General features: G+C 46.1%; 1 protein-coding gene across 4 annotated transcripts in view; it reads left to right on the plus strand.

Annotated features, from left to right (window-relative positions):
- Positions 1-415: 415 nt before the first annotated feature.
- PHACTR4 (phosphatase and actin regulator 4) overlaps positions 416-24401 on the plus strand; it is a 64516-nt gene continuing 40530 nt past the window's right edge. For all 4 annotated transcript variants that reach the window (XM_040424278.1, XM_040424280.1, XM_040424281.1 and 1 more), the window contains exons 1-2: positions 416-520; positions 23022-23090. In XM_040424278.1, coding sequence (XP_040280212.1) covers positions 418-520; positions 23022-23090 — 172 coding nt within the window. In that variant the 5' untranslated portion in view covers positions 416-417. The remainder of the gene's footprint in view (positions 521-23021; positions 23091-24401) is intronic.

The following is a 24401-nucleotide window of genomic DNA, read 5'->3' on the forward strand; positions in this document are numbered from 1 at the left end:
CCTAGCTGGAGCAGATTTATGTTCTGGCAGGGGACATCAGATGTGACATGGTTGGACCTCAGACAGCCAGAGGACCACTAGGAGAGCAGATTCATTGGCTGCAGCTACCTTCAAGATGATGATAGCTGCCACAGCAAAAAATGCCAAACACAAATAGTCACAGCTTCATCAGTAAAGACAATAATTATCAGTACAACGTGTAGCGGTAGAGGTCACATCTCCAGAACCTATGATAATGAAACGCAGACTGTCTGAACACAGGTCTAAAAGGAAAGTGCCCACCACGTGCAGCGGCGAGCAGCCCATCACAATCTCTAGCCCGACAGTCGCAGGACACTACAACTCCCGTGAGCCCGCGCGCGGAATTCATCCCGAGCTTCCGGTTCTGGCTGCCCCGGACAGGTAGGACTTCCTGTGATGTCAGAGGGAGAGACTGAGAGAGCACCAGGACACAGGGAGATCGGCGAGAGGGAAAGAGAGGGAGAACAGGAGAGCGAGGAGCCGCCCCGGGACTTGTCAGGTGAGAGACGTCTACTGTTACCTGCTCTGTACCGGAACATCAGCTCTGCTCCCGGCTGGCCATCACTTTGTAGGGCGTATACGGCGCTGTATCTTCCCTTCGTATCGGCAGCGTGACTGCTATGTGACCCGAGGGACGTATTTTCCTCTGTGCGTATTGGCCTCCTATTAAAGGCTATATATCACAAGGGCGGCAAAATCCGCGAATGGAAGGATTCCAGCTGGAGTCCTTCTTTAGACTGAGGAAGAGCAAGGCTGTTTGCAGGTGGAGTCCCTCCTAAGATCACAGCAGGAGCAGATGCTGGGGACGTTTCCAGGTAGAGTCCCTCCTTGGACCATAAAATCACAGACTCCAAATGGAGGTCCTCTTTATACATAGCATAAAGGAGGCTGGAACTAGGGTTGGCTCTAGGACAGGAGTAGATTGTGAAAGTACAACTCCCAACATGCCCTCTTGCTCTGCTCTTCTAAGAACTCTCATAGACATGAATGGAGCATGCTGGGAATTGTAGTTCCACAACAGCTGGAGTGCTGCAGGTTGCCGATCCCTGCTCTAGGACATGTCCTTCCCTTCGCCTTACAATGGGAAGAGTCCAGGTTGTCAGTCCTTACACCTTACCTGAAGGAGACCAGAGTGGACAGCTTTCTAGGACCCTAGCATAATGGAAGTATAATTCCAGCTAGAGTCCTTCCATAAACCTTGTGGTAAGAGCAGGTGCTAGACATGATCCAGGAGGCTAATGCTGGGGATGATTCCAAGCGGAGGTCCTCCTTAGGTCATGGTGGTGAGATCTGGGGCTATGGACAGGTCACATGCACACGGTGTGTATTACTCTACAAAATCTACATCAAAGTACATGAGTTTTTTGTGATCTCATGTACACGGTGCAGAAGTCTTCTGCCTGGATGTTGACCTGCCGTGCGGATTTTGAAGTCTGCCGCGTGTCTATTGTTTATCCAGAGGATGTGCAAATCCGCAGAGAAATGAACCCGAAATAAGGGCTCATGACCGTAGCTGCAAATTGCGCATCCGCAAAAAATGGATACTGGCCGCGTGCATTCCACATTTTACAGAATGGAAGCCCTACCTTCGATAGAACAGTCCTATCCTTTTCTGTAAAACGGACAAGAATAGGAGATGGTCTATATTTTTGCGGGACAACGGAATGGACATAAAGATGCAGACAGCGTGCGGCCCCGTTGAAGTAAATGGATCTGCATCAGACGCGCAAAAAAATGCCTCTGTGTGCCTGAGCCCTAAGGATGATTGCAGGTGTAGTCCCACCTTAGGGTGCTGCGACATATTCGGGTTTCCTGATGCAGTTTTGGCTTGCGGTCCGCCGTATTTGCAGGCCCCATTGTCACAATGCTTATTTCTGTCTGCGTAAAGAATAGGACACGTTATATAATGTGCAGCACACAGATTGCAGCCTCATGGAAATGAACGGATTTGCTTGTGATCCACAAATACATGCTGTGAATGAGGCCTTAGTGCTTCACTCTTGATTTTGCCTTCAAAAACTGTATCAGGAAACAAAAGTATGGCCTTAGGCCATCAGGGATCACAGAGCAGGACCTGACCAATCTGGATGGAGTACGTCAGGCTGTATTCTCGAAAGAGAAGAGCCATCATACTGGTCTGGAGACATTCTCTACATTACGGTGGTGCGCGCCGGCCCATATTTACTAAGGTAAGTGCACTTAGACATAACCCAGTGTCACACGGCACTAGAAAAATCCATGGTGCCTAGCTTGCTGTCTAGTCGGAAAACGGTCATGGTCTAAGATGCCACATTTTGAAAACTGCGGTATGTCAGTTGTTTGTGCGGATTTCAGTCTTGCCAAGAAAGGGCTAAGATTTGGGGAAGATTCACAACAAAATCTGCAGCACAATTTTTTGTGAAGATATTTTGGAGGACGGCTCTATCTTTTGGATTTACTGGAGAACGTTTTAGCCCATACTTTTAGACCTGCACCCAACTTTATTGATCCCTTTAGCCACTAAAGATTAATAAAGTTTATTCTGATAAAGTAAAACATAGATAAATAAAAACAAATTTCCACAAAAAGTTTTTTTTGTAGTCCCACTAGGGGAGGTAGTTTTTTGTAATGCATTGGTATAACTTGTATCTCTGTAACAGTTACAGGCGGTCTGTTGCCATAGCAATACATCAGCACCCCGCGATTGTATTTGCTGATGAGCTCTCTCCCTCTGTCAGCCTATATGCTGCAGTTGCCCTGGACCACGGAATGGGTTTGGAGTTCTCTGATCCCAGCCGTTACAGCAGGAGCCCGGCTTGATAATGACAAATTCCGAATCGATATCCACTGAAAAGGCGATTAAGCACAGAACTAACCAGGCCTTAAAGGGAACCTGTCACCTGGATTTTGTGTATAGAGCTGAGGACATGGGTTGCTAGATCACCGCTAGCACATCCACAATATCCAGTCCCCATAGCTCTGCGGGGCCCAGGGTGGTAGTGTGCCATGCAGCAAAACTGCAGCAATTTGCATAAAATTTGTGCTTTAGGGCCAAGTAAACCACTGGTGATTAGCCACGTGGCACTGTACCCAGATCAGCAGATGGAAAGCAATGATTGCTGCCACAATTCTTCCTCCCTCATTCATTATCGTCAGCGTGTCCCTGATTACACAGTGCAATGTGCTGCTGATAAGCGGGCATCTTTTATTCTGGATGAAAGATACCATCTGCGACAAATGTCTACTTATTTACCGCTGGCACCATTATAGGGGCCAGTTATCCTATGGACACTGGTTCCTCACAATGGGCCGAACATCGGGCAGTGTAATACCCTCACTGTCTCTCAGGTTCTCTATAAGGGCTCATGCATACTAATGTATTTTTTGTCCGCATTCGACTCACAATTTTTTGTGGGTTGGATGCGGACCCATTCACTTCGATGGGGCTGCAAGAGATGCGGACAGCTCAACGTGTGATTTCCACATCCGTATGTCCATTCCTGGGCCCCGCAAAAAAATAGAACATTTTTCTTGTCCTATTCTTGTCTGACAAGATAGGACTGTTCTAGAGTACAGGACGTTACCTTCCACAAATAGCAGAACGCACACAGCGGCTATCCGTTTTTTGCAGATAGCAATAGTGGCTAGAGCCGTGTGCTGGTGGGAGACACATGTCTGATCTTGAGCTCAGAATGTGGACATCTGAGGAGTGCCTCCTGGCCGTAGTAATTACAGAGGGGGAAGTGATCTGTTGACGCCTTCTATTTTTCGGCAGTGTGTAGAGTTTGGGATGGATGTGCAATTAATATCAAACTACTATCAGCACAAGCCATTAGTATTTAGTTTAGGTTCACGCCACATTCTTGCCAGTTGAGGCGTGACGTTTTTGACTGTTTGTGCCTAAATGGCTGGATCCTGTTGCCATTGCCAAAACCAATGCTACACAGTATACGTCTGGTTACTGGTGTTTGACAGGACAGACATGGAACGCTGCACTTTTCTGTCCGGTCCAAAAAGTATCCTTGCGTGTGTGTATATATACCTACTACAAGTAAGGCACACCTAGCAGTGTTAATCCAAAAGTTAGTCAAGTGGACAAGCACTATAAAAAAATAGCTTTTCAAAATTGAGGATAAGAAGAAAACCTACACCGAGGCGTGATCCACCACAGAAATATACACATCAGACAAAGCAGCATAATAACATACCAGTATAGTGGAAGACCTAATAGTATAGTAAATAAGTGCGGTTCACCAAACACCACACACATGGGAGAGGCTGTGTATACAGCGATCTAGAAGGCAGGGACATTTGGGAACTGTCCCTGCCTTCTCTCTGGGTTGTCACTGACAGCGGGCCCCTGACTCAGCAGCTGCACGATTAGCGTTCAGAAACGTCCATTCAGAGATAGACATCCACCTCCCGGACGTTTATGGTCAGCGGGCGGATGGGAGGTGGTTAAAGGATGTTGATGCAAACCGAAAAACCCCATTAGGGAACTGTTTTTGAATACATGTGACTCCTCAAGTTATGATATTAATTGGTTCTTAGATGACCATTATATGTTGAAACCATTGTGACTGGAGTCCATAATTCGACAGAAAACTGGTAATTGGTTCCAAAGCAGATAACTAAGGCCTGTTTCACACTTGTGTTGTTGTTTTCCGGTAGTGGAAAAAAAGTTTCTGTATGGTCCTGATGCATTCTGAGCAGAAAGAGATCCATTCAGGATGTATCAGGATGTCTTCGATTCCAGCAGCATTCGGTTAAGTCATAAAAAACGGAGAAAGAAACTGATCCGTCACTAAAAACTAAGGTCAGTTATCTTCATTGGTGGCGCAGTGCGTTCCCCCCTTCCCCCCCAGTATAATAAACATTGGTGGCGCAGTGGGAAGTGCCAATGAGGATTAAAAAATAAAAAAAAATATTAACTCACCTCCTCCAATTGATCGCGTAGCTGCCGGTCTCCTGTTCTTTCTTCAGGACCTGTGGTGACGTCACTGAGCTCATCACATGGTCTGTTGGGGCCGCACTGCGCCACCAATGTTTATTATACTGGGGTGTGGGGGGGGCACACTGTGCCACCAATGATTATTATACTGGGGTGTTGGGGGGGCGCACTGCGCCACCAATGTTTATTATACTGGGGTGGGGGGGCGCACTGCGCCACCAATGTTTATTATACTGGGGTGTTTGGGGGGGCGCACTGCGCCACCAATGTTTATTATACTGGGGGGGCGCACTGCGCCACCAATGTTTATTATACTGGGGTGTAGGGGGGGGCACACTGTGCCACCAATGATTATTATACTGGGGTGTTGGGGGGGGGGGGGTGCACTGTGCCACCAATGTTTATTATACTGGGGTGTATATAATGTTTATTATATTGACCTTCTACTAAGCATTCTGTATTAAAGAATGCTATTATTTTCCCTTATAACCATGTTATAAGAGAAAATAACAGTGAATAGACTTTCATCCTAGCAACCATGCGTGAAAATAGCACCACATCCGCACTTGCTTGCGGATGCTTGCGATTTTCACGCAGCCCCATTAACTTCTATGGGGCCTGCGTTGCGTGAAAAACGCAGAATATAGAGCATGCTGCGATTTTCACGCAATGCACAAGTGATGCTTAAAAATCACCGCTCATGTGAACAGCCCCATAGAAGTGAATGGGTCCGGATTCAGTGCGGGTGCAATGCGTTCACTTCAAGCATTGCACCCGCACAGAAATCTCGCCCATGTGAAAGGGGCCTAAGGGTGAATAGGACAAGGGTTCCAGCCCTTAAGGGGGCTAATAGTAAAAAAACCAAAAAAAAAAACCACTAAGGCTACTTTCACTCTTGTGGCAGTGTGATCCGGCAAGCAGTTCCGTCGTCGGAACTGCCCGCCGGATCTGCCGATCTCGATCTGGATGTGACTGAAAGCATTTGTGAGACGCATCCGGATGCGGATCCGTCTCACAAATGTATTGCAAGAACGAATCCATCTCTCCACTTGTCATGCGGACAGACGGATCCGTCTTGTATCTTTTTACACATTTTTACCGCTCCTGCATTCCGGTATTTTGAATGCCGGATACGGCACTAATACATTCCTATGGGGAAAAATGCCGGATCCGGCATTCAGGCAAATCTTCAGTTTTTTTCGCCGGAGATAAAACCGTAGCATGCTACGGTTTTATCTTTTGCCTGATCAGTCAAAACGACTGAACTGAAGACATCCTGATGCAAACGGAACGGATTACTCTCCATTCAGAATGCATGGGGATAAAACTGATCAGTTCTTTTCCAGTATAGAGCTCCTAAGACGGAACTCTGCCGGAAATGAAAAACGCTAGTGTGAAAGTACCCTAAAATATTAAGTTTAAATCCCCCCTTTCCCAATTTTACATATAAAATATACACTGCTCAAAAAAAATAAAGGGAACACTTAAACAACACAATGTAATTCCAAGTCAATCACACTTCTGTGAAATCAAACTGTCCACTTAGGAAGCAACACTGAGTGACAATCAATTTCACATGCTGTTGTGCAAATGGGATAGACAACAGGTGGAAATTATAGGCAATTAGCAAGACACCCCTAATAAAGGAGTGGTTCTGCAGGTGGTGACCACAGACCACTTCTCAGTTCCTATGCTTCCTGGCTGATGTTTTGGTCACTTTTGAATGCTGGCGGTGCTTTCACTCTAGTGGTAGCATGAGACAGAGTCTACAACCCACACAAGTGGCTCAGGTAGTGCAGCTTATCCAGGATGGCACATCAATGCGAGCTGTGGCAAGAAGGTTTGCTGTGTCTGTCAGCGTAGTGTCCAGAGCATGGAGGCGCTACCAGGAGACAGGCCAGTACATCAGGAGACGTGGAGGAGGCCATAGAAGGACAACAACCTAGCAGCAGGACCGCTACCTCTGCCTTTGTGCAAGGAGGAACAGGAGGAGCACTGCCAGAGCCCTGCAAAATGACCTCCAGCAGGCCACTAATGTGCATGTGTCTGCTCAAACGGTCAGAAACAGACTCCATGAGGGTGATATGAGGGCCCGACGTCCACAGGTGGGGGTTGTGCTTACAGCCCAACACCGTGCAAAACGTTTGGCATTTGCCAGAGAACACCAAGATTGGCAAATTCGCCACTGGCGCCCTGTGCTCTTCACAGATGAAAGCAGGTTCACACTGAGCACATGTGACAGAGTCTTGAGACGCCGTGGAGAACGTTCTGCTGGCTGCAACATCCTCCAGCATGACCGGTTTGGCATTGGGTCAGTAATGGTGTGGGGTGGCATTTCTTTGGAGGGCCGCACAGCCCTCCATGTGCTCGCCAGAGGTAGCCTGACTGCCATTAGGTACCGAGATGAGATCCTCAGACCCCTTGTGAGACCATATGCTGGTGCGGTTGGCCCTGGGTTCCTCCTAATGCAAGCCAATGCTAGACCTCATGTGGCTGAAATGTGTCAGCAGTTCCTGCAAGACGAAGGCATTGATGCTATGGACTGGCCCACCCGTTCCCCAGACCTGAATCCAATTGAGCACATCTGGGACATCATGTCTCGCTCTATCCACCAACATCACGTTGCACCACAGACTGTCCAGGAGTTGGCAGATGCTTTAGTCCAGGTCTGGGAGGAGATCCCTCAGGAGACCGTCCGCCACCTCATCAGGAGCATGCACAGGCGTTGTAGGGAGGTCATACAGGCACGTGGAGGCCACACACACTACTGAGCCTCATTTTGACTTGTTTTAAGGACATTACATCAAAGTTGGATCAGCCTATAGTGTGTTTTTCCACTTTAATTTTGAGTGTGACTCCAAATCCAGACCTCCATGGGTTGAAAAATTTGATTTCCATTTTTAATTTTTGTGTGATTTTGTTGTCAGCACATTCAACTATATAAAGAACAAAGTATTTCAGAAGAATATTTAATTAATTCAGATCTAGGATGTGTTATTTTTGTGTTCCCTTTATTTTTTGGAGCAGTGTATAAACAATAAATAAATAAACATATTACATAGCGCTGCTTCCGAAAAGTCCAAACTATTAAATTATTAAAAAATATCTCCTATGCGGTGAGCATTTGCCATTTTTTGTCACCTTGTGACCCCAAAAAATAGGATCGGACTGTTCTATTATGGGCCGAACGTTTCATAAAATGCGAAATGCACGCGGCTTTTTTTGGTGTGTTTTTTTTTTTTTTTTGCGCGGTATTAATTATCGCAATACTTTTTTATGGTGACGAAAGTGAATCAAAATTTTGGTATCGAAACAACCCTACGCTGATCTGATCGGCGTAGCGTTGTCACGATACCAAAATTTTGATTCGATTTGGCGACTAAAAATTTTATTTGGCTCCAAAATTTTTCAGTTCAGGAGCCAATGGCTACTAGGTATTTTTAGTCTGGAGCACTGGGAATGTTAAATTATAAATATTTTATGAGGTATCACTTTGTTTTAAAAGCAGAGAAATTGAAATTTAGAAAATAGAATTTTTCACAATTTTGGGTAAATTTGGGATTTTTTCATAAATAAAGGTGAAATATATTGACTCAAATTTGACTATCATGAAGTACAATGTGTCACGAGAAAACAATCTCTGAATGGTTTGGATAAATAAAAGTGTTCCAAAGCAATTACCGCATAAAGTGAGATATGTCAGATTTGCAAAATTCGGCCTGGTCAAGAAGGGGGCAAATGGCCCGGATGTGAAGTGGTTAACATGATCATTTGTGAATGTACTGTAGCTGTCACTTTGTAATGTGTTTTTTACATTTATTGCTCCTATGTTCCATTCTGGGCTGTCCATGTCATGTAGCTCTTTCTTACTTCCCGTGATGTTATGTCCATGGGCGTGTCAGTGATATGTAGATATTTAGGAGGAGCTATAAACTAGCTGGGAGTAGATGGGGACAGTGGGGGAGTGTGTATGTAAATAGAGGTGGTTGGGAGTTGCTATAAACTAGCTGGGGGTTGTAAGGGGGAGTGTCTATGTAATTAGCTTGTGGGAGGAGCTATAAACTAGCTGGGGGTTGTAAGGGGCAATGATAGGGAAGTGTCTCTGTAACTAGCTTGTGGGAGGAGCTATAAACTAGCTGGGGGTTGTAAGGGGCAGTGATAGGGGAGTGTCCATGTAACTAGCTGGTGGGAGGAGCTATAAACTAGCTGGGGGTTGTAAGGGGCAATGATAGGGAAGTGTCTCTGTAACTAGCTTGTGGGAGGAGCTATAAACTAGCTGGGGGTTGTAAGGGGCAGTGATAGGGGAGTGTCCATGTAACTAGCTGGTGGGAGGAGCTATAAACTAGCTGGGGGTTGTAAGGGGCAATGATAGGGAAGTGTCTCTGTAACTAGCTTGTGGGAGGAGCTATAAACTAGCTGGGGGTTGTAAGGGGCAGTGATAGGGGAGTGTCCATGTAACTAGCTGGTGGGAGGAGCTATAAACTAGCTGGGGGTTGTAAGGGGCAGTGATAGGGGAGTGTCTCTGTAACTAGCTTGTGGGAGGAGCTATAAACTAGCTGGGGGTTGTAAGGGGCAGTGATAGGGGAGTGTCCATGTAACTAGCTGGTGGGAGGAGCTATAAACTAGCTGGGGGTTGTAAGGGGCAATGATAGGGAAGTGTCTCTGTAACTAGCTTGTGGGAGGAGCTATAAACTAGCTGGGGGTTGTAAGGGGCAGTGATAGGGGAGTGTCCATGTAACTAGCTGGTGGGAGGAGCTATAAACTAGCTGGGGGTTGTAAGGGGCAATGATAGGGAAGTGTCTCTGTAACTAGCTTGTGGGAGGAGCTATAAACTAGCTGGGGGTTGTAAGGGGCAGTGATAGGGGAGTATCCATGTAACTAGCTGGTGGGAGGAGCTATAAACTAGCTGGGGGTTGTAAGGGGCAGTGATAGGGGAGTGTCTGTAAATAGCTGGTGGGAGGAGCTATAAACTAGCTGGGTGTTAGGGGCAGTGATAGGGGAGTGTGTATGTAAATAGAGGTGGTTGGGAGTTGCTATAAACTAGCTGGGGGTTGTAAGGGGGAGTGTCTATGTAATTAGCTTGTGGGAGGAGCTATAAACTAGCTGGGGGTTGTAAGGGGCAATGATAGGGAAGTGTCTCTGTAACTAGCTTGTGGGAGGAGCTATAAACTAGCTGGGGGTTGTAAGGGGCAGTGATAGGGGAGTGTCCATGTAACTAGCTGGTGGGAGGAGCTATAAACTAGCTGGGGGTTGTAAGGGGCAGTGATAGGGGAGTGTCCATGTAACCAGGGCTGTGGAGTCGGTAGATAAATACTCCGACTCCTCAGTTTTATGTACTTCCGACTCCGACTCCTCTGTATTAATATGCATATGTATTTTATACATTCCTTGAGGGAAAGAAACGCAACCTACCACAGAACTACTGGCTAGTAAGCTGCTGCCTTCTCCTTTGTGTGCTGATCTTCTGCTGAAGATAGGGCAGTGGGAGGATCCAGGAAGGGGCATTTATTGTAAAACATGATTTCCCTAGTAGAATCCCATAGTCATGTTTAAAGTTTAAGCTAACAATCAGAGTTTACAAGTTTTTATAGCCTTAGCTGAATGACAGCAGTTTTTCCAATGGTTTACAGCTTCAGTCTTGAACTATTGGCCCTCCATTCCCTTCACTTATACAAGTGTCTCACTCTCTAGTCCTGCAAAAAACATATTTTTTTAATCCCTTATCAGTGAGAGGCTAGGTTACACATGGACGCTGCGTTCCCTGTAAAAGCAGAACACAACATTATGGAAAGTATAAGTATTGCAGCTCCTAATTGTGCGTTGCGTGCCATATAGTGAAGCACATGAAAAGCATGCTTCTTCACGGTCACTTAACGTGTTAGTTTTGCGGTTACGTGAGGTACTGCATGCATTGGCCTTTATTCTTACAGTAGAGAAGTCATTAATTATAACTTTTTGTGAATTGGGACATTTAAACTTGCTTTTTTTTTTTATTCCAATCTAAATTTAGTAGGAGTCGGAGTCGGTGCATTGTTTGCTGACTCCGACTCCAGGTACCCAAAATTTCCCCCGACCTCGACTCCGACTCCACAGCCCTGCATGTAATTAGCTGGTGGGAGGAGCTATAAACTAGCTGGGGGTTGTAAGGGGCAGTAATAGGGGAGTGTCTATGTAAATAGCTGGTGGGAGGAGCTATAAACTAGATGGGGCTTGTAAGGGGCAGTGATAGGGGAGTGTCTATGTAATTAGCTAGTGGGAGGAGCTATAAACTAGCTAGGGCTTGTTAGGGGAGATGCTGGAGCTGTGGCAGAGAAGTCATCATGGGTTTGGTTGGATACATAAGAAAAAGTGCTACATACAGGATGTAAAGAAACCAGAGGTGATTGTCTTACATGGTGAGAACAGGTCAAGAGCGTCCAGATAAAAAGCATGGAGAAGATGTAAGCTACTAAATGAGCATATGTGTTAAAAAGTATAGTACTCTTGAAAACCTCCATTAGCTGTGTGTTCTTATGCAGGAATATTTGTGACTGACCCGTACACCTGAATGAGGCTATCAGATATCAAGTAACCCCGTTCATATGTATGGATTCTCAGTTGCAAAAATAAATATTTTGTTTGTGTGGAACCAGAACTGGGAAGGACCCAGCAGCTTGGAGAGATATTTCTTTCTTTGAAATAAAAAAGATCAATCTACCTGAAATAAAAAATAAAATAAAATTCCTGTCCAACAACCCTGTAAATATGCTATTTTTTCGGTCAGATAACTCCAATTTGGGAAGAGATTTTCCATGGACTCTTGCGTGTTTCTGTCTGGATTTTGTCCCTTGGCTACTGTAAAACGTAGGCTGTGTGCTCTCAGGTTAATGTTTCCTCTGCTGGGCAAGGTACACATACCTCACATAGCTGCCTGCATGATTCAGGCCTGTCAGTAATCTGTTCTGCGGTTCTGTCACATGGTTAGGCCTTCTGTCACCAGCTCTTAGTTCCACCTCGTTCGGACAGAGCTCGGTTGTCTCATAGGCTTTCCTTAGACCACAGTTTCGGACTCGGCCTATAAAGGGAATGTAGATGTCAGGTTACACAAGGTGCAGAACGTGGCTGATGTTTGCGTGCATAGCTCTCCCATGAGTGTACAGTGTTTGTAAAGGAAGTGCGCTGTGTACGGGTGTGTGCAGGTTAATAGCAGGTAATGTGTGCCAGGACCTTCTATGTATGGCTTTATGGAATTTATACTTTGCTGGAATTATTTAGTTTTGGATTCTTTATTTAATTATTATTTTTTTTGGGGGGGGGGGGGGGGGGGGGGTGCTTCACAAATGGAGTCTCTACAATGTAATTCTGCACACGCAGCCTCCCCCTGGGTAGTTTTCATGTGGACCTACTGACTATAGCGAAAAACTCTTCTCCATCCCATTCATATCTCTGCCTTATGTTTTGTGGTACCCTTTGGGGAACTTTGTTATTTTTTTTTATCTAGAATTGGTTTTATTCTTAATTGTGGAAATAATTGCTACCAGGGTAGACTGCATATGTGGTACATGTAGTACCGCACAGGATTTCAGTAGGTCGCATTAGGTTAAAATCACATATGTAGTTCTGGATGCGGTGTTAACGTCAGGAGTGGATCCAAAAGGAAGGAAAAGCATAAAGGAAAGACTGGCACAATGGGCGAAGTATGGTACGTCTCCAGCCTTATGGTGCCCACTTTTGAGATTGTTTGCTATGCTATGGATACAAGCCTTATTGGAAATTGAATATTTCCATTCTAGACTGCTGGATGTTTGATGCAAAAGGACTTCTTCCATATTTCAGAACTCCTGGTTTTGGCTTCATTGATGCAAAAATAGGCCCATGTGGGACTGGTTTTATAGGTTGTATACCTACAAACATTATATAGTACACAGCAATCTCTTTCTAAGGCTACATGCACATGACCGTGGTGTGTTTTGCGGTCCGCAAAACACGGATGACGTCCGTGCGCGTTTCGCAATTTGCGGAATGGCACGGACAGCCTTTAATATAACTGCCTATTCTTGTCCGCAAAGCGCGGACAAGAATAGGACATGCTATATTTTTTTTGCGGGGCCACATGGAGTGCTGTCCGCATTTTTTGCGGCCCCATTGAAGTGAATGGCTCGGATGCGGACCAAAACAGCCATGTGCATGAAGCCTAACAAAGCTAGAACTGGCCCTGTAAGGCCCCTTTCACACAAGCGAGTTTTCCATGCGGGTGCAATGCGTGACGTGAACGCATATCACCCGCACTGAATTTTGACCTATTAATTTCAGTAGTTCTGTGTACATCAGTTCTGCGCTGCGTGAAAAACGCAGCATGTTCTATATTCAGCTTTTTTCACGCAGCCGTGGACCCATAGAAGTGAATGGGGCTTCAGTGAAAAAAGCATTGCATCCGCAAGCAAGTGTGGATGCAATGCGTTTTTTTCACTGATGGTTGCTAAGAGATGTTGTTTGTAAACCTTCCGGTTTTTTTATCACCCGTGCAGGAAAAAAACTAAACAACTGAACGCAATCGCCGACAAAACTGACTGAACTTGCTTGCAAAATGATGCGAGTTTCACTGAACGCATCCGGAGCCAATCCGTCACGCCCTTGTGAAAGAGGCCTAACTCGCATGGATCCAGAGAGCTCCCCATTCCTTGCTCCAACTGCTCAGCTAGATCATCTTCAGTCTGACAGCTCAGGGGGTGGACTTTCTGCTGCAGCTTTCTCCCTGTAACTGCTACAGCTTCTAAGGCTACTTTCACACTAGCGGCAGGATGGATCCAACAGGCTGTTCACCCTGTCGGATCCGTCCTGCTGCTATTTCGCCGGACCGCCGCTCCATCCCCATTGACTATAATGGGGGCGCAGCACGGCAGTTCGCGGTGAGACGCTGCCGGACTAAGGCTACTTTCACACCTGCGTTCAGGTGTCCGCTCGTGAGCTCCGTTTGAAGGGGCTCACAAGCGGCCCTGAACGCAGCCGTCCGGCCCTAATGCATTCTCAGTGGAGGCGGATCCACTGAGAATGCATCCGCCTGCCAGCGCTCAGCCTCAGCCTCCGCATCCGCCTGGCCGTGCGGAGGCGAGCGGATCCGTCCAGACTTATAATGGAAGTCAATGGGGACGGATCCGCTTGAAGATGACACCATATGGCTCAATCTTCAAGCGGATCCGTTCCCCATTGACTTACAATGTAAAGTCTGAACGGATCCGCTCAGGCTACTTTCACACTTAGAAATTTTTCTAAGTTATAATGCAGACGGATCCGTTCTGAACGGATGCAAACGTCTGCATTATAGGAGCGGATCCGTCTGATGAAACATCAGACGGACCCGCTCCGAACGCTAGTGTGAAAGTAGCCTAAAAAGTTGGACATGCAGTACTTTTAGTCCGGCGGCCGTTCGCCGTGCACTGCCGTGCTGCGCCCCGTCTCCTTTATAGTCAATATGGACGGAGCGGCAGTCTGGCGGCACGGCAAAATAGCGTCAGGACGGATCCGACAGGGTGAACAGCCTGTTGGATCCGTCCTGCTCCTAGTCTGAAAGTAGCCTAAGGGTGACGGCACAGAGTGCAGTTCTGACATGCAGTTAAGATGCATTTTTTATTGTAGCTAGCTGAAATGAATGAAATAATTTCCACTATGCAGAACACCAGGGGTTAATGAGGCTGCTAAACTGGCTAAATGGAAAACTGCATCCTAAATGCATGTCAGAACTGCACTGTGTGCCAGCACCCTTAGGGTGCCTTCTAGTGTTGAGCTATTCCGGTTTGCATTGCTGTATCTGAACCAGATTCATTAAGAATATAGCCTCCGTCCTTCTGTAAAATGTTTGGGTCAAAATCTGTTCAGCTTTGGATTTTGACACTAATTTATGTGAATAAACTGTCACATTTTACAGAAGGACGGAGGCTATTTTCATAATGAAGTTTACAAATGATTCTCCTTTTGAATACAGCAATCCAAACCCGATTTGCTCAACACTAGTGACTGAAAATCAGTTCATTCATTTGAATGGGGCTGAAAGCACCTGGATTTCTGCAAGTCCCATTCAGGTGATTTTAATTTTTGGAATTGTGTGAAGGCACCCTAACAGAGGATATGGCTGGTAGCAGTTGAAGATTTAGAAATGGGTTTGCATCCGTTCCACAATATCGGGAACGGGTGCGGACCCATTCATTCTCTACGGGGCTGGAAGAGATGCGGAGAGCACACTAGGTGCTCTGTCCGCATTTCCGGAGCACGTCCCCAAACTTCCGGTCCGCGGCTCCGCAAAAAAATAGAACATGTCCTATTCTTGTCCGCAATTGCGGACAAGAATAGGCAGTTCTATGGGGGGTGCCGGCCGGGTGTATTGCAGATCCGCAATACACTACGAACGTGTGAATGGACCCTAAAACTGAGCACGTTCTACTAGCATCGTGAGATGGACAAAAAATGAGGTAACACTGTATAGATATGTTTTATTAAATTGCTCACTAGCCATAATACATTTTAATTACATGCATTTACGGCAGTATTCAGATCCAGGTGCCAGTTTGAATATAGAATATTTTGTGACACAACCCCTTTTAAAGGGGTATTCCTATCATAGACAATGGGGGCATATCACTGGGATATGTCCCCATTGTCTAATAGGTGCGCATCCCACCTCTGGGACCTGCACCTACAACGAGAACAGATCTGGGAGAGTGTGGCTGGAGGACCCCAAGTTTCCCGGGGTCCGACCACCACCAAGCGTTGCTCCCATACAAGTGAATGGCAGCACACTGTGCATGCGCAGCCCCTGCTCCCATTTATTTCTATGAGGCTGACGGAAATTTTCAGCAGGCCCATAGAAATGAATGGAGTGCGGCTGCGCATGCAGAGTGCCCTCCACTACTTTCCCCGCTCTGTTCTCCGTGTAGGTGTGGGTCCCACAGACAACGGGGGCATATCCTAGTGATATGCCCCCATTGTCTGTGGTGGCAAAAACCCTTTTAAGTTGTTTTGAGCATAAGAATATTTTATATTATATTATATTTTTATATTAACGCTTTCTTTGAGCAATTCTCCCTACCTTATCCGCAAGTCAGTCATCATGCTCCCTGTCTAGATGGTTTGCAGGATGCAGAGGCACACCACGTGAGACTGCCTGATTATCCTCAGCATAAGGGGGCATTCATACAGCCGCGTCCTTTTTGTGGTCTGCAAATTGTGAATCCGCAAAACACAGATACCAGCCGTATGCGTTCTGCATTTACCTTCCTTTGTTAGAAATGCCAATTCTTGTTCCGGGGCAGCGGAACGAATGTACAGTCGTGGCCAAAAGTTTTGAGAATGACACAAATATTAGTTTTCACAAAGTTTGCTGCTAAACTGCTTTTAGATCTTTGTTTCAGTTGTTTCTGTGATGTAGTGAAATATAATTACACGCACTTCATACGTTTCAAAGGCTTTTATCGACAATTACATGACATTTATGCAAAGAGTCAGTATTTGCAGTGTTGGCCCTTCTTTTTCAGGACCTCTGCAATTCGACTGGGCATGCTCTCAATCAACTTCTGGGCCAATTCCTGACTGATAGCAACCCATTCTTTCATAATCACTTCTTGGAGTTTGTCAGAATTAGTGGGTTTTTGTTTGTCCACCCGCCTCTTGAGGATTGACCACAAGTTCTCAATGGGATTAAGATCTGGGGAGTTTCCAGGCCATGGACCCAAAATGTCAACGTTTTGGTTCCCGAGCCACTTGGTTATCACTTTTGCCTTATGGCACGGTGCTCCATCGTGCTGGAAAATGCATTGTTCTTCACCAGACTGTTGTTGGATTGTTGGAAGAAGTTGCTGTTGGAGGATGTTTTGGTACCAGTCTTTATTCATGGCTGTGTTTTTGGGCAAAATTGTGAGTGAGCCCACTCCCTTGGATGAGAAGCAACCCCACACATGAATGGTCTCAGGATGCTTTACTGTTGGCATGACACAGGACTGATGGTAGCGCTCACCTTTTCTTCTCCGGACAAGCCTTTTTCCAGATGCCCCAAACAATCGGAAAAAGGCTTCATCGGAGAATATGACTTTGCCCCAGTCCTCAGCAGTCCATTCACCATACTTTCTGCAGAAGATCAATCTGTCCCTGATGGTTTTTTTGGAGAGAAGTGGCTTCTTTGCTGCCCTTCTTGACACCAGGCCATCTTCCAAAAGTCTTCGCCTCACTGTGCGTGCAGATGCGCTCACACCTGCCTGCTGCCATTCCTGAGCAAGCTCTGCACTGGTGGCACTCCGAAGCCATTTTTATGCAACGCAATGATGGCTGCACGCGTTTCTTTGCAGGTCACCATGGTTAACAATGGAAGAACAATGATTTCAAGCATCACCCTCCTTTTAACATGTCAAGTCTGCCATTTTAACCCAATCAGCCTGACATAATGATCTCCAGCCTTGTGCTCATCAACATTCTCACCTGAGTTAACAAGACGATTACTGAAATGATCCGAGCAGGTCCTTTAATGACAGCAATGAAATGCAGTGGAAAGGTTTTTTTGGGATTAAGTTAATTTTCATGACAAAGAAGGACTATGCAATTCATCTGATCACTCTTCATAACATTCTGGAGTATATGCAAATTGCTATTATAAAAACTTAAGCAGCAACTTTTCCAATTTCCAATATTTATGTAATTCTCAAAACTTTTGGCCACGACTGTACAGATGCGGATAGAACATGGTTTGCTGTCTGCATCTTTTGAAATGAATGGGTCCTCAAAAAATGCAGAGCGGGTGCCGTCCAAAAATACGGTCATGTGAATGCCCCTTAAAGATGGAAATTTATCAAAACTGGTGATAAGGAAAACTGGTATAGTTGCCATAGCAATCAATCAGATTCCACCTTTCATTTCCTGATCACCAGTTTGAATAACTGTCACCCATAGCGTTTCTCTTTCTGATCTCTCCACCTAGAATCCTCATCCAAGCTTATAATAAAGTAGTCCACCCGTACGCCGAACCAACAGATAGAACTGGTTGCATGTGTTTTAGTATGGAACAGATTTACCTTTGAAAAGGAGTCGGTTATCACACATATATACCTTGCACCACAAATCTTAATTATTTTTTTTAGATACTTTATGCTTCATCCGACAAAGGAGTGTGGTGATTTGTCATGTTGAACATGGTGTCTGAGCTGCAGGCAGCAGGTTATAGAGCAGGAGGAGCTGAGCAGATTGATATACAGATTTATGGGTAAAGATTCAGCAGAAATGTGTAAATTATTAGGCCTCTTTCACACTTGCGTTGTTGGGACCCGGCATGCACTTCCGTTGCCGGAGGTGCCCGCCGGATCCGGAAAAACGCAAGTGTACTGAAAGCATTTGAAGACGGAACCGTCTTCCAAATGCTTTCAGTGTTACTATGGCACCCAGGACGCTATTAAAGTCCTGGTTGCCATAGTAGGAGCGGGGAGCAGGGGAGGGGTATACTTACAGTCCGTGCGGCTCCCCGGGCGCTCCAGAATGACGTCAGAGCGCCCCATGCGCATGGATGACGTGATCCATGCGATCACGTGATCCATGCGCTTGGGGCGCCCTGACGTCACTCTGGAGCGCCCGGGGAGCCGCACGGACGGTAAGTATACTGCTCCCCCGCTCCCCGCTACACTTTACCATGGCTGTCAGGACTTTAGCGTCCCGGCAGCCATGGTAACCACTCTGAAAAAGCTAAATGTCGGCTCCGGCAATGCGACGAAACGACGTTTAGCTTAAGGCCGGATCCGGATCAATGCCTTCCAATGGGCATTAATTCCGGATCCGGCCTTGCGGCAAGTGTTCCGGATTTTTGGCCGGAGCAAAAAGCGCAGCATGCTGCGGTATTTTCTCCGGCCAACAAACGTTCCGTTCCGGAACTGAAGACATTCTGATGCATCCTGAACGGATTTCTCTCCATTCAGAATGCATTAGGATAATCCTGATCAGGATTCTTCCGGCATAGAGCCCCGACGACGGAACTCTATGCCGGAAGACAATAACGCAAGTGTGAAAGAGCCCTTAGTCAAATATTTGCTGATTGTTTTAGGCAATTTTGTAATTACAAATATCTTGTATCTAAGGAAAAGGAAAGATAACAGATAAGGGGTACTTTCACACTTGCGGGAGAGGATTCCAGCAGGTAGTTCCGTTGCAGGAACTGCCTGCCGGATACGGCAATCTGGACGCAAACAGATACATTTGTGAGATGGATCCGGATGTGCATCCATCTCACAAATGCATTGCAGTACTGGATCGGTCTTTCCGGTTGTCATCCTGAAAAACGGATCTAGTATTTTTTTTTTTCCACAGATGTAATGGTTAATGGTCTGCGCATGCGCGGACGGAAAGAACGGATCCGTTTTGCCAGAACACTTGGGCTTTAATGCATTTCAATGGAAATTAATGCTGGATCCGGCATTCTGGCAAGTGTTCAGGGTTTTTGTTTCCGTAGTACTGGCTGTAGTGATTACATTGTACCAGCCGTAGTGATTACTCCTATCTTCACTGCATATTCGTGCAGATTTCCCTTTCAGCAGCTTTGGAAAGCGGGTAGCATGTGGAGGTATGCTGGAGACCAAACTACATATATATAGTATAGAATCACGGCTGTCCTGATATTATATTTATGGGTGTAGCGTATACAGAATGTATATACCAAGTGTAGCCTCCATTACATCTCTGCAGAAGTTGTTGCCCAGATTTCCAAGATTGCTGATTTCCAAATTTGCGTAGTTAGGCCTCATGCACACGACCGTTTCTCGGGTCCGCATCTGAGCTGCAGTTTTTGCGGCTCGGGTGCGGACCCATTCACTACTTTGGGGCCGCAAAAGATGCGGACAGCAGTCCGTGTGCTGTTCGCATCTGTTGCTCTGTTCCGAGGCCCCGCAAAAAAAATATAGCATGTCCTATTTTTGTCTGTTTTGCAGACAAGAATAGGCATGTCTACAATGGGCCGCCCGTTCCGCAAATTGCGAATCCGCGGTTGGTGGACCGCAAAAAACTGAACGGTCGCGTGCATGAGGCCTTATGTAGTGATAAATCTCTTCATACAGCTAGACCTACTTGCCATTCAGGGTCCTGGAAAAACTGGCTGACAACACTGTGCAGCTGTACAGATAATGGTGTCCTGGTATCGTATGATAGATGCACTCAGCAGATCAGGATGGCATCGTGTGTATTATATAACAAGTATGTCCTCATCACTGCCCCACTTTCCCAGATCAGCCTGTTTTTGAATTGCTAAATCCCCCGTATTGTAGAATACCTAGCAGGATTGACTAACTCGGGGCCTGGAAAAGCTGAGTAAGACACCCAGTGACAAATCCTCCATGCTGTACCATAGCTAGACAGATTTGTCAATCAGGGTCCCAGGAAAGCTGGGTAACAATTTATATGGACCTGTAATAGGGACTGCTGAATTATACTTGAACGGCTTCTCCAGGCTTTTAAGATTGATGACCTATCCTCAGGATCCCTCGACACCCCGTCCAATCAGCTGTGTGAGGAGACACCTGCCGTCTTTCTTGCTGCTGCTATGTCTATGGCAAGCAGGAAGAGAGACAGGAGACGGCACGCGTGCCTTCCCTTCATACAGCCGAGCTGCTGGGTGTCAGACCTGCACTGATCTGATATTGGTCCTCAATATAAAAAGCCCGGAGAGCCCCCTTTAATACCGTAAATTCTCCTCTCTCCCAAATAGTGCCGTAAGCAGGCCAATTTGACAATCAGGCACTTAGGAGAGAGGTATAACAGTTTCTGTAGTGTCGGTGGCCTGGTACTAAATAGTATACCTGCACTCAAACAGGGAGGTTTTGTAAGAAGTTGCCGTTTCCACCTCCTTCTCAGTGCCCTAAGTGTCTATTGAAGTGAATGGGCTTTAAAGGAGTTTTCTGAGACTTTTGTACTGATAACCTATCCTCAGGATATGCCTTCTCGAGGCTTTTCCCAGGCCAGTGACAACGCATTCATTGGTCACCTGGCCTAGGCGCAGCTCAACCCCATAGAGGTAAATGGGCTGAGCGTGATACCAAGCACAACCGCTATACAATGTACACTACTGTGCTGGGTAAAAGCGCCGGTGCTTTCTAAAACAGATGATCGGCTGGGGTCCCAGGTGTCAGACCCCCACAGATCAGATACGGATGACCTATCCAGAGCTGTCCATGCACACAGAGCTATAGACAGACTTTTCTTAGCAGTTTACACATTTCTTTCTTGTTTAATGTTCCTTTAAAGGGACACTGACAGGCCAAATCAGCATATATAGTTAGATATATGACATTACAGGTCTTATACAGTCTTTTAAAAGCATATAAGTATCCCCCCTGTCCACCTTATAAAGAGCGAAATATAAAGTTTTATAACCTGCTTGTCCGGTCACTAATCTGCCCAAGGGGCGGCATTTCATGTGAAAATGCGCCCAGCCAGCCTTCCCAACTGCCGTTCTGAAGCCCCGCCCAGCTCATCAATATTCACTTTGCTGGGCGGCGGCTAGAACTCTCCCCAGTCCCGATCCTGCGCATGGGCAATTCAATTGTCTATAATTAACCCCTTTGACGATGTGAGTGAGCAGCGCTCTGAAGCGCTGCTCTGAACAGTGCATGGCTGAGGCTGCAGTTGCCTCCAAGACGCAGGCAGGCTGTGTGTGTACGCAGGCGCGATCTAACCACGGCGGGGCGCAGGCGCAGAAGATTGGGCATGAACGATGCCCGGACAATTGAATTGCCCATGCGCAGGATCGGGACTGGGGAGAGTTCTAGCCGCCGCCCAGCGAGGTGAATAATGATGAGCTGGGCGGGGCTTCAGAACGGCAGTTGGGAAGGCTGGCTGGGCGCATTTTCACATGAAACGCCGCCCCTTGGGCAGATTGCTGACCGGACAAGCAGGTTATAAAACTTTTATATTTCGCTCTTTATAAGGTGGACAGGGGGGATACTTATATGCTTTTAAAAGACTGTATAAGACCTGCAATGTCATATATCTAACTATATATGCTGATTTGGCCTGTCAGTGTCCCTTTAAGCTGCTCTGCAGAAATAACTTACATTTACGTATTTATTTTATTTTATGTTGTTACTCAGGTCTGATTCAAATGGGCACAAACTTGTTCATCTGAGCAGCACACGGAGAGCACTTTCTGCCATCTGAATTGGGCCTTAGGCTAGGTCTTCACAACGACATTTTGTTGCACGCCAATTTTTATAATGGTAGTCTATGGTGTCGCACTGCGACATACTGCGACACGACAGTCGCAAATAACCTATTTAAGATGTCGCGTGACACATGTTGCAGTGTAGTTGTGTATTATCGCACAACACATGTCGTCGTGTAGACCTAGCCTTAGACATTGGCTTAGTTCACACCTAGTTTCACAGTATAGCTTATAGGAAGGAGAGGTCATTGTTTCACACAGGATATGGGCGTTTTGTTAGTTCTGCGGACACGAAGAATAGACTGTAATGATCACTTGACTTGCACATCAGTTTATAAATATATACCCTGAATTTCATTGAAATACAGTTTTTGTTATACTCTACACTTGCAGAAGCTTTTTCTGTGATAACATGATTCTTCTTTAACATGTTGCAGGCAGTCATGTATTTTTAAAGAGGTATTCCAGTATTTTACTATTGATAGTCTATCCTAACTATTTGATTGGTGGAAGTCTGACCCCCCCATCCCTGCTTATCTTTTGTTCTGCGGTAGTATGCACTGCCTAACTGTACTTAAAGGATCCCACAGTTAACATTTATCTGATCCTTGGGGCACTACTGATCACTAGAACGTCCTCCTCACAGCAGGAGAATGGAGCGGTGGTCACACATGTGTCTCTGGGGACAACAGAAGCAACCTTTGTGTGGCGGTGCAGTGACGAGGGCATCAGACATATATGTTTTTCATATAATGCTTAAAGAGCAGAAAGAAGGTAATACATGTGATGCTTTTTTTTCCCACCCAGGACCTGAGTTTAGCGACACCCTTTACCCATAAGGTGCATTTATCTAAGCTGCCTGTGTATGCCATCAACCTAGATTTGACACTGACTTATGTTTTTTTTTTCCCTCAGTACCCCAACGTAGCAACCGTGAACAGGACCCCTGCCCCCCTCGCGCCCCTGTAATGGAAGACAGGAGCAGTAAGTAGTAGTTTTGCTGTGTGATAACTGTATTTCAGACAACAAGAAATAATTTGTGTGAAAGCACATTTATTCTAAAGAGCTTAAAGCAGCCATGCTCAACCTGCGGCCCTCCAGCTGTTGCAAAACTACAACTCCCATCATTCCCTGACAGCCTACAGAAGGGCAGTTGGGAGTTGTAGTTTTACAACAGCTGGAGGGCTGCAGGTTGAGCATCCCTGGCTTAAAGGGTAATTCCCACCCCACAGTATATGCCATGAATGTCTGATAGATGTTAGTACCACTTGTCTCTAGCATGGGGTTCCATCTCACAGCCGCTATGAGTGGAGAAGTGGCCACTCATGCGCCCCTCTCTCCATTCACTTCTATGTAAGTTCTGAATATAGCCGGATAAGCATAATCTGCTAAACTCCCACAGAAATGAGAGTTGCGCATGTGAAGCCACGTGAAGGGGTCGCATCCTTGACATAGGTGGGATCGCATCTGTCAGACATTTATGGCATACTGTGGGTATGCTATAAATGTCAAGTCACAACCCAGCATATATGCAGTGAATCGCCCAGAAGAAAACCGTTGCGCACAGCGGTTGCCTTTTGGCCGATTCTCTGCATACTTGCCAGATCTCCGCCAGTCCCCATTATAGTTATTGGGGCCGGATGTAGATGTTTAAGCTTCTGGCAATGCCAGAATGCAGAGAGTTCCTGCCGGATCCTAAGTGCTAGTGTGAAACTAGCCTAAGTAATGGAAAGAATTCTTTGATGTTGTTAAGATCTGATCATGCCACCTTAAAACTTGTTATAATCTTCCACTTCTCTTATTGCTGCCCACAGCATCATTTACAATACATATGCTTGGCCATATAGGGCATATCTACTAGGATTGTGATGGTGGAAATGTTCATCAGATACTGCAAACAGTTTTTCAAACTACTTATTGTTTGGCGTCTTGAAAGATTGATCTGTGCAAATGAAGCCTTCCCCCGTCCCCGTGTACCCACCTACAAAATAGTGGTGAAGGTGCAAGTGTCATTCTGTGACAGCCACCATGTGCTTCCCCGCAGAGCATGAGAAGCTTCTGGAGGGAGAGATGAACGGTCACTACAACCAGCTCCATGGGCTCATTATAGAGTGGGAAAACATACTCCATTAGATTTCCAGCAATAAGAGCCGAAAGTTTCTAGTAGGAATGTCAACATGGTGGCCAGGTTCTGTGCAACCAGGAGGAAAGATGATCTATTCTGTTATCCGTTGTCCCATTTTTTTTTTAAATATGCAAAGTAAAAACAATAGAAATAATATTTATCTCTGGCTT

Source organism: Bufo bufo, chromosome 3 (genome assembly GCF_905171765.1).
Source record: "Bufo bufo chromosome 3, aBufBuf1.1, whole genome shotgun sequence".
In the NCBI taxonomy this organism is placed as follows: domain Eukaryota; kingdom Metazoa; phylum Chordata; class Amphibia; order Anura; family Bufonidae; genus Bufo; species Bufo bufo.